We start from the raw sequence: 10,957 nt of genomic DNA on the forward strand, positions 1-10,957 counted from the left end.
TCAAAATCACCCAATCCGCAAACGCGTTTCTACACTTTACCATAGGTTGCATTAAATTGCTCTATTTTGATTCCGTGGGTTTTTTGGTAATTGCCAAAATTGTTATGATAACGACCAAGTAAATGCGCAAACGTTTCCTTTACCTAGAAATGACATTGAAATAAAATCCATTGTCTATTTCATTACACCGGAATTAAATATATTTTTGTACAAATTTCTTCAGAATTCCTTATTTTATTCATATTTACGTTATTACATTTTAATTGGCCTTCAATCTGTGTTTTGACGCAAAAGAGTCGGGAAGACAAGGCAATTTCAACTTACATTACTCGTATAGGATGTGAAATAACTGATGCGTGAAATTTCGAAGGTCGTCTCAATATCTTAATTATTATTTCGCTTTCGCGTGCCTTTAGCAACTTGAATCCCCCACTGCGTTATAAAATTGCTGTGAATTGTTTTACCAGAATTCACAAATCATATATCGTAGAGTAATTTCCCTAAAACGTCATTATTTAAAAAAACTAAAATTTCATTTATTTCTTTTTAAAACAATAGTGGTTTTCAACTTAATTCACGCCGCCATTACTCGACTATATAAATAAATTATATACTGATCAGATGTTTGTAAGAGATAGATCGAAGAGGGTACCATCTTGTGTGGTCGTAAATAAGAACGTTATTTCAATTTCATAGTGAATGATATTCAATATTTCAGTGTAGCAGGCTAGTGGTGATAAATAGTCAAGCTACAAAGAGCTTTTGCATAAGTGTACGAGGAGGTCGAATGTTTTACACCTTCTTTTGAAAGTTGCGGTTTTTTAAATTTGGAACCAAAGCATAAAGATCAAGCTGTGTTTGGCAAAACGACATTACTTACGTACGTAATATAAATATAAAAGTGAGTTATCTAAATATAATTAAAAATAATTTAATTATAAAACATAGAAATAAAGGTTTGGCTTGTTGTTGAGTACCCTTAGCACTCCTTATAAGCCTAGCTTATTAATACAATGCGCCAATTTTCGCATAAATATAGCAAATATCTCAACTTCAATTTAAGAAATATCAATTAAATTGGTGAAAACAAACCAATTTTTATGTTAATAAATAAAACTATGGAATGTAGAAAGCAATAGCTAGATTGTAATTATTTAAATTTGAAGGCTAAATAGCATGGATCTTGCAGGGCAGGGGACCCATTAATATTTCTACACATTGCTTCAATCCTAGTTTGTATTGGTAAATATGTTATTTTGCACCCCAAAACCACCGCAAATTTTTCGATTTTGACTACCGTATTAACATTGAAGATTTTGTGTTAATTTCACGCAAATGGTTGGTGATTTCAGTAAATACATGAATGGTAATAATAATTGTTATTGATAAAATCCGTCCCTTTAAAGATTTTTTTCTATACGATTTTGTTCTATCTTCGTATTTATTAATAACATGCCAGACCAATACCCAAGCACATCGCTAGGCACAAGTCACCTAGCGACTTTTAAAGCCTTTAAGTCAGGTGGCCGTGTTACAATTCGTAGGAGAGAGGCCATCCTTTCATGTTATGCGAAACAACAGCTCCCTACATTTACTTTTACCGTTAACCTCAGCAAGGTTTTATAGAAGGACCAATCTAAAGTTTCACTTCGTCATAGACTGGGTTGGGTATTTTTCTCGAGGGCCGGAGTACTAACCGAGCACAAGGGATACCTTTTCCCCAATTTATTTACATTTCTTATCATAAATCTGTTCTTCCACCTCCTGATTATCCCCAAATATGTTATTTCCTCAACGTATTTCACCTGGATATTCTTGACCACTATGGACTAATAAGAGATCGATACTCCTTGTCTTATGATATTTTGTTAATGAATCCATATCGATATTTATATATTATTAACTTGAAAATCGTCTAGGCAATAAATACGACATAATCGACGTTGCAAATAGCTTCTCTTATATCTGATTTTATATTAGAACAGTTAGCTCTCGGGTACGTAAAAACCCGTGAAATTATATGGGGACAAACCCTGTTTTCTGATGTTATAATGTTAATTCATTCTTTTATATTTACAGGTGTTTTAAAAGCTAGCAAAATGAAGTGTACCGTTATTTTACAAATATTACTAAGTTCTATGTTGAAATGTTTCGTTTCTGGCGATGACGAGCTGATCGTTAACACCGCGGACGGCTCCGTCGAAGGCATATGGAAAGACTCACCCAGTGGAACGCCAGTTCGAGTTTTCTACGGGATTCCGTACGCGAAACCGCCGTTGGGTGGCGCAAGATACAGGCCCCCCGAACCAGCGGAACCCTGGGAAGAAGTTCTGCAGTGCAAGAAACCGAAAGCAGCGTGTATGCAGAAACGAATTCCTATATTGAAAATCAACGAATATTTTGATGGTATTCTTGGAATTGGAGACGGAGAACCAAGTGAAGATTGCTTAACGTTAAATATATTTGTTTCAAAGGTATACGCCTCACTAGAAATTTTTCGAGTCAAAAATTCGTTAATATTTTTCAGTATATCAAGTTTATTTTAAACGAAACAAAGCTTCCCCAAAAATTAAATAGCCGTTACTGAACCTGTGTATTTTAAAGGTGGTGAAACAATGGCGAGCTGTATCGCTCCTAATTGAATAATAATAATAAGCAATTACAACAGTTATATTCGCCAGATAACTGTTAGTGAACTTGTATTTTTAGGGTAGTGAAACAATACGGCCTCTAACATTCCTAATTGTTTATATAAATTATTTATAGTAAGCACATACAACAACATTTATTTATTATTTATGCTCGCAGAATGCAGGACCAAAGAGTCCGGTCATGGTTTGGTTTCACGGAGGTGGTTTCGCCCTTGGAACGTCATCTTCGCCATTATTTGATGGAACAGTTCTTGCAAGCGAGGAAAACGTAGTAATAGTGTCGATTAACTACAGACTCGCCTCTTTTGGCTTTCTATATTTGGGATTGGACGGAGCTCCTGGTAATGTGGCACTGATGGACCAAGCGTTGGCTCTGAAATGGATTCAACGACACATTTACAATTTCAACGGTGACCCAGAACGAGTAACTTTGTTTGGACACAGTTCTGGAAGCATTTGTATAGGTAAAAAGGAATGAAGGGAAATATATTTTCTAGACGGAAGTCGAGAAAACATTTCCATACGAAGAAGTCACTAAAGGGTGTAGATTACGTCATCTGTTTCGGCATTGCTGAAAATAATACTTTGCGTTGTGACGAGGATTTTAAACCATTGGAAATTCGAAATTGACATTTCGAAACTAAAATTAACCAAAACCCTTAACCTAGCAATAGATTATCGAATTTCACAGACCATGATAAAGAAACAAGATGACGTAATTTGAAGCGAACAACATTGGGAACAGTTGCTTCGTTTAGTCGCTTCTTCATTGTTTCGATTCTTTAATTTTGGAAGCGAGGGAGGTATATTTCATTTGCGAAATTTAAAAAAAAATAGTTTGATAAAGAATATTTTCAAAAACAAAACGTATAGAAAGAATAGTTTGCAAAAAAAGTTTATATTGAAGCTCATTTTATATTATTAATTTTATTTTCTCATCTACAGGAAACCATCTTCTACTAGAATCGAGCCAAAACCTTTTCCATCGGGCCATACTTGAAAGTGGAAGTCCCAACGCCCCGTTCTCTTACCGTAGTTTGGAGCGACAGCTAAAGAACACGGAAGAGTTTGCGGCAAATCTGGGTTGTCCGTTCAATAGGGACAGCCTGCACGATACGTTGGAATGCTTTCTTAGCAAAGACGCCAACGAGTTAATTGAAAATGAGCCCCAATGGGGTTATTCTTACGTTTACTTATACACGCCCGTGGTAGATGGAAAATACGTGACGAAGCATCCTGTATTAGAACTGCACGATACTACACATTTTCCAAGAAAGCAAATTATTTCTGGTACGAACATGGACGACGCCTCGCTTTTCCTGACCATGAATTTCTTTTTTACTTTTCCGTTCAAGGACGACATTGAACCGCGTAAAGAGGACGTGTATGACATTCTTCAAAATATGTACGGGTTTGATCAAGCGACCTCAGACACAGTTTATAACACTTATAAGAACATTCCAGACGCCGAAACACCGCTCTCTATCGCGAATGGAATTGGGAATGACGCTCTTTTTTTCTGCCCGTCGCTGGAGCTCGAACAGTTTTTGCTTTCGAATGGAGATAAAGTGTTCAGATATATATTTCAGGAAAAATTGAAGGCTTATGGCTTCCCGAACTGGTACGGAGCTTTCCACGGATCTGAGATTGTCTATGTGTTTGGACATCCTCTAAAAAATCCAGATAAATTTAGGCCGGAAGACGTCGTCCTCAGTAAAACACTTATGAAATACTGGGCAAATTTTGCACGTACAGGGTAAGAAATTGTTTCTAAATAATTTTCATGGTATAAGTGACTTATATTATTTTAAAAATTTACAAAATCCGAGACAATTTTGGGCATTCTTCAAAGAAATTTTTCATTAACGGAAGTTAGTTTGGAGTTCATAACGATAGACATGTTATTCTGAAAATTTAGAAATGTGTAATTTATGGGCGGTGAAACAAAAGGGAGCTTCGACCAACTGTTTCAGTTATGGTAGATAATGGGTAAAATTGGAAAGTCAATGAACAGATGTTTAGATCCCAATAGTCGCCTTGACTTCAGTATTTTTATAAACACTAACATAATTTTAGTTGCCATTCATTTTCCGTGTTCATTCAGTATCTCAAGGAGCTTTCCGGCTACTCTTTAATAACGGCGCGCGAAGGATGCTCCGTGGCACGTGCTTAGTAGAACATGCCACTGAGGATGCGTCGCGTGCCGTTGTTACATAGAAGCCGAAAAGTCCTTCGTGTTCTGCAGCGCCATCTTCAGCATACTGTGAATTAACTGTCAGTTAAATTCTTCCTCTTTAAGTCTGAGATTCACAGGAATTAAAACAGGTTTTTCTTCGAACGCTACATTTAACATAAAATAGCTCGTCTGACAGCTGAATCCATGATGATCTTATGTTTTAATACAGCCTGGCCGTGGGGTATATATTATCCCCCTTAAAAAGGCGGCACCTTAAGTTAATTTCAATTAGATTTTGGCCTGTTCTTGTCCTTGATTCGAACATCAACCACTCGTCGTATTTTAATTCAGCTATTTTCAATAATAGGCCCGTCTCTATTTTTTTTTCAATCCTTCGTGAAATACTTCTAATGAGAAAATTATTGGCGCAAGCATAATAAACCGCAAATAATTTAATAAAAAGATATAACTTATTCAAGTTAGCGCTGAACACCGCGTCGATCCAACTTTTTGCTTCCTTCTTAAGAAAGAACTTTGCACCATTAAGTCGCCCTCACAAAAATTATTCGCCGCAAATAATTTATTTAAAAGATATACGAACCAATGGTTTGGTGCGTAGAGATCAAATCCGCCCCAAAGAGTGCTCACCGTCGCAGCGTTTTTCCCCGGTAGAAAATCAGCCATTACTTGTTTATATGTTGGTAAATATGCAGCTGTAGATACGTAGGGGCCATTACCGAAGCACATCTTTTGTGAAAGGATTAAAATGACGGTGGCCTTCAATGCAGATAGGGAACCGTAGCACATTTTTTGTGAAATAAGGAAACCTTTTACAAACTGTTTTGCATGGTACTAAAATTCCACTTTAAAAAAGCTCGCTAAAAAGATAGCGATACTATAATGTCAAATCGGGTGTATGCGGCACAGTCCCCAAAGCGGAAGTAGAGGCCTGTTAACGGGGGTAGAGACCTCAGAACGGGGGTAGATGCCTCAAAGCGGGGAAACAAAAACAATGAAAAGGCGTTTGCTGTTTTTCCTATTGCCGGGGTGAATTACAACACAACAATGCACATTCGATTTTTTTTTTTAATATTTTGGATACTTTAGATGATACTGAACATTTCTGTGTCAAAACTATTTTTCGGAAATAAAAATACGCTGAAATTAACGTTTTCTAACCCCATTTACCGTTTGTGGTATGGAAGAATACACGAAATATAGCGATTTCCCGTTTGGGGTGGCTGGGTGGGGACACGATATATTATTTTTTTCTTAGAAATATGTTATCTAGGTTGCGATGCTAGGCGGCCCATAGTGATTAGCAAGAACGGGGTTAGAATTGCGCAGCGCGCCACCAGCACGAAAGCGTAGTGAACGTTCGGCGCCAACACTTACAATTATTAGTTTTATTATTTTTTTGGTATTCGTCTACGAAAGTTTTTTACACTCGTAAAAAAAACACGTTTTAAAGACAAACAAGATGGGATTGCCCATATTATACTTTCCCCACCGCTGTAACGTATCAAACTTATTAGAAACTTTTATGAACATTAATTCATACCCATTATGTAATAGTTGAAAGATATTATAATCGCGTAGCAAAGGGATGCCGATCAAAATTTCCAACATTTAGTTTGTCTGGTCGGCTCGTTTCCCTACGTGAGAAGTAATTCTTAGAATAATCGACACGTACTCGGTTGTGGTAGCCGTACGGTAGACAGGACCAACGCTCTCTACGAGGGGCTAACCACTTCTAATTTTTCTGTACACCGATTACGTACTCAGTGATTACATAAAGCATCATAGTGACTACGATAATAAAGAGATTGATTACGGCAATTTGGTCTATTTCGGTGATCACAGCGAGTACAATCGAAACAGAGCGATTACAGTGAGTACAATTGAATACCATGATTACAGCAGTTTTAGATAAATTACAGTGAGTACAGTGATTACAGCGTTAAGGTTACGTTTAAAGCGATTACAAATTGATTGAACAAACTTGAATATAAAATAAATGATATTTAGAATGATTAAAGGGGCTGGGAACCTCCGATGCCTATTTGAATTTATCGGTGCGATAATTATGCTAATCATTCCCTCGGCGTAGCTTCGTCGTCTACTTCGAATTCTTACGATAACTAACAATGGGAAAATTAAATTTTTGATAACAAACTACTGAATTCCCAGTACCATTTTCGACCATTTTACTATTGGATACATGATAAAATTGTGAGAAAAAAATCCTCCCGAAAAATGATTTAAAACTTTAACCTTTGTTTTCTCAAAACTAAGAAATTTCGCAGTGAGTTAGTTTGAATTTGCACAGCCGACTTGGTTAGTATTAATATATATGCGATAAAGTTCTTAATTGACTAACCAGTTGCAAAAAATACAATATTTAAAACATCTCTTAAACTCGTTATTAGATTTCAACAAATTTTTTTCAACTAATAATCAAAATAAATATAAATTAATATTGTACCTTACATTAATTGACAAAACGACTATATAGGTATAATTATGCGACGTGTCTCGCTGTGAGTTTTCCTCGAGTTTTAGTGCATGTATGGGCTCTTGAGAGTAAATTTTCACGACGGATATTCGCGTAATTAGCCATACAGCTTTCTTCTCCATCAAATTCGCCCGGCCGAAGTTAAAAATCTTCACAGCAGAGAAATGCGAAAATTAAGGTGTGAAAGGTAAAAAAATACTTTGAAACAAATCGAGGTAACCAGCGAACAAAAATAAACTTAAACAGTATTTAAAGTTGCGGCTGCTTGTTTTTGTGCTAGTTTCAGCCTACTTCCAGGGGCTAGTAGGCCACACTTTGAAGCTCTCTGACGCTCTTTTAACTCATCGTAGGAAAACGGGGAAAACAGGCATACTTCTCAACTCACCCCATACAACTCCTTAAAATTTGTACATAACCCTTTGAAACATCCTGTATAAACCAAATCAGTGTATTGAAATACATTACGAAGTTAATTGTTTAAATCTCGCTTTATGATTTTGAACTATTAAAGTAGATGGCAGAAATTTATAGGAGCATTCAAACTTTTCGAAGTAAACCCTAAACTTTCAGGAAAACGGAAGATATAAAGGGGCATATATTATATCAAAAACAGTTCTAAGAACTGAAAAAAAAAAAAAAACGTTCAGAGCTCGCTAATCACCGTTAAGATAGATGTGCAGGTATGACAATAAATATAAAGAAGCAGAACTTTCGGGGTCCAAATGGGTCTGTAAACATTTGTGGATAAAAAAGGAGGAGGAGCTAGTGGCGATTTGACAGGCTGAATGACGTCATCATGGTTGTTCACCAAAAATATTTAAATACTGTGGGAAGTATAATTAAAAAGATATATGCCCCTTTAAGGCTGTACCATTGTGAGCTATAAACGTTTTTTTTCAGTTCGTAGAACTGTTTTTGATATATTCACATTACAACAGAAAACGCCAATTGGAGGACGCTTAAAGTACAAAGTGTAATAAGTTAGATCAATATGCATTTTTAAATATCTTATCTTACGTTTCTAAAAAACCAGTTTTCTCTTTTGTTTTTAGAAACCCAAACATAATGCCTAATGATGAGGAAATTGATGTCGACTGGTCGGAAGCAGTATCTGTTAACGGGTCTCATATACGGTTCTCGACGAACTCAATTTCTGTAGCACCATATTTGAATGACAGACTCTGCAATTTCTGGAGAGATGTGATCCCGAAATTAATTAAAGATGAAAACACTGGTGTTTTTACCTTTTTGAGACCGGAATAAGACACGTGAATGAAAAATCAATATTTCAAGGCTTTAACGTCGAGGAATAATAAATAGCAATTGTGTATTATTTCTGTATATTTGTATAGGATTAAACTTCGCACAGTTTGAAATCGATATTCCTTGCTTGAACCGAACCTAAAATGTCCGAAAGAAAAATTATAAGCTTTCATATTTGACATATATATTTTGGTAAACCACACCAATATCCTCAATCATATTCCGTTGCTATAACGGTTTCTCTTTAGGACGTCAGACCGTGTTTTTATCAGAATTGGAGATGGACAGTTTTACGGTCTGGTAACACTGCCCTTCTTCCTTAGAGACGAATAAGTATTGAACACATTGAAGTTGTGGGAAAGACCTCTCGTTTAAAGTTTCGGATTCATGTTATACGTATAGTTGACACATTCATGGATATCTCTTGTTTTACTTTTTATCTTTCGTTAATACAGCAAAAGGCAACACGGAGAATAAAATTATAAACACCGAAAATATCTGCCACCGAGAAAATTAACGCAGATAATGTCTACTCGTGGTAATCATACCTAGCACGCACTCAAACGTGTAGGAAAAAACCAGATGTTCAGCTCCCACAAATGTTTCATTAATGTTTTATGAATCGCACAGCTCAGAACACAAAAACCAATTCTTCAATATCGATATTTTTAGAATAACTGGAAATAGAATGTCTTAGGCTTATGGTATTTACCACGATGCTATGTAGGAAGAAACAGAGTCGTACTAAGTAGCGCGGAGTGCAAACAATAGTTCGGATTGGGACCTCCCGGAATAGCATCGATTAGCATTAGTTTAAAGTTCTTAAGTATTAGTACAATGCGGTTTTGTGAAGCTATATTTTGGTGCAAGTAGATGTTGTTATTTAGTCCATCTGGAAGAGCCTACTCAGTATTGGTATAATGGTAAGTGTCAGTTTTGTTCATTATACACGTGTGAAATAACATTTTTGGTATTCGTACCTAGAATTCGGTTAATAGTAAATTAACAGCAAAATAATTTAATGAAGGATTGGCTCGTTTAGGTCAGTTTAGGCGTTGCTAATATTACTTTAAAGGTCCGAAATTTAGGGTGCTACATTTTTACGACGCGATGACTTGTTTTTTAATTAAAATTCGTAAATGATGGCTCTCTGATGAGAGGTTTTAAACAAAATTAAAAAGTATTTAATTTATTGTAATGTGTCATCACATTTTTTCTGAAATTCTGGGAATTAAGCCTCTTAAGAAACGCTTAAGAAGTATACTTGACATCCCAAATTTCTGACAATGTAACAAACTAGTGACCAGAATTGTGGAAATATAATGCCATAAATGATCTGAATCAGCCAAGAATCAGTCTGTAAGTCAAGGAATATTCCACATTCATTAACACTTTTCCCCGTTTCAACTTCGTATTGTGCAATTGCAATTGCTTCGTTGGCTTTGCCATATTCCTGGGCGTCTGTAATCACCATCGGAGAATAAAGCAGACGTTTTACCATGTTTTGGCTAAGAGTTGTAACCCATCTTTTACATATAGTACCGAAATTGGATGCTGTAAGACGGTGTTTTCATTCTTACCGTAGTCAATTTGTTTCCCACCGTTGAATTTTGCTAACAGTGACATATAATTTTCTACCCAATTGCTCGTGTCCTTTGAAATAAGAAATGACCTTCAAATAAAGATTTCGTGGTACTTTCTGCAAAACATCTTTATCATGATTGGAAACTGAGCATGGTTCCCAAAACAGTGTTTAGGGAGCGTCCATAAATTACGTGAGGTGTTTAGGGGAGGGAGGGGGTCGAGCTGAATCTCACCCTATCTCACGTGGAGGAGAGGGAGGGGGGTTTCGGCAAATATCACGTCATTTTTCCCCGCAAGAAACAGTGTAAAATGACGAATTTTAGTATTTTATTGTTCGATTTTCTCACTGTGATTCTAGACTACGTTCTGTCTAAAATACTAGACTTAAATATAAATAATGAAGCAAATTGTTTTTTTTTTAATAAATCCAACGCAATCAAACACAGATTAACGTATTTACACTAAAAATGAACATCTTGAAAAATCTCACCAAGGGGGGAGGGGGGGTCGAAAAATCGCCAAAATTGCCTCACGTAATTAATGGACGCTCCCTTAGCGATATTGATGAGATCAGCTTTTATGTCTATGGGTGATTCCTTATTCTTGGCCGCGTGGAAAATAGCACCTTTGGCAGCTCTGGTCATTCTTATCCTTGCTGGATTCAACCACCTATTGAAATCTGCAGATAAAGCTGAGTGTTTGTAGAGGTTTTTCGTAAAACACTTTACCGCATGAATGGAACATCCAATCTTGGATACCGAAGTACCA

General features: G+C 36.3%; 1 protein-coding gene across 1 annotated transcript; it reads left to right on the forward strand.

Moving 5' to 3' along the window:
• The first annotated feature begins 661 nt into the window (after positions 1–661).
• LOC149943293 (acetylcholinesterase-like) lies at positions 662–8,636 on the forward strand. The gene is made up of 5 exons (XM_090178396.1): positions 662–901; positions 2,080–2,474; positions 2,809–3,115; positions 3,597–4,407; positions 8,395–8,636. The coding sequence occupies exons 2-5, from the start codon at positions 2,100–2,102 to the stop codon at positions 8,603–8,605; spliced, it is 1,704 nt and encodes a 567-aa protein (XP_090034522.1). The 5' UTR covers positions 662–901; positions 2,080–2,099; the 3' UTR covers positions 8,606–8,636.
• Positions 8,637–10,957: the final 2,321 nt, after the last annotated feature.

This window comes from Leiobunum rupestre, chromosome 6, assembly GCF_980474605.1.
Source record: "Leiobunum rupestre chromosome 6, qqLeiRupe1.1.hap1, whole genome shotgun sequence".
Classification (NCBI taxonomy): Eukaryota; Metazoa; Arthropoda; class Arachnida; order Opiliones; family Sclerosomatidae; genus Leiobunum; species Leiobunum rupestre.

What these genes read in the sequence shown, in the direction of transcription:
- LOC149943293 (XM_090178396.1), top strand. Translation starts at nt 2,100, where the DNA reads ATGAAGTGTACCGTTATTTTACAAATATTACTAAGTTCTATGTTGAAA. An exon ending in TAAATATATTTGTTTCAAAG is followed by an intron (nt 2,475 to 2,808) that starts GTATACGCCTCA and finishes TTATGCTCGCAG; the next exon opens with AATGCAGGACCAAAGAGTCC. An exon ending in GCAAATTTTGCACGTACAGG is followed by an intron (nt 4,408 to 8,394) that starts GTAAGAAATTGT and finishes TTTTGTTTTTAG; the next exon opens with AAACCCAAACATAATGCCTA.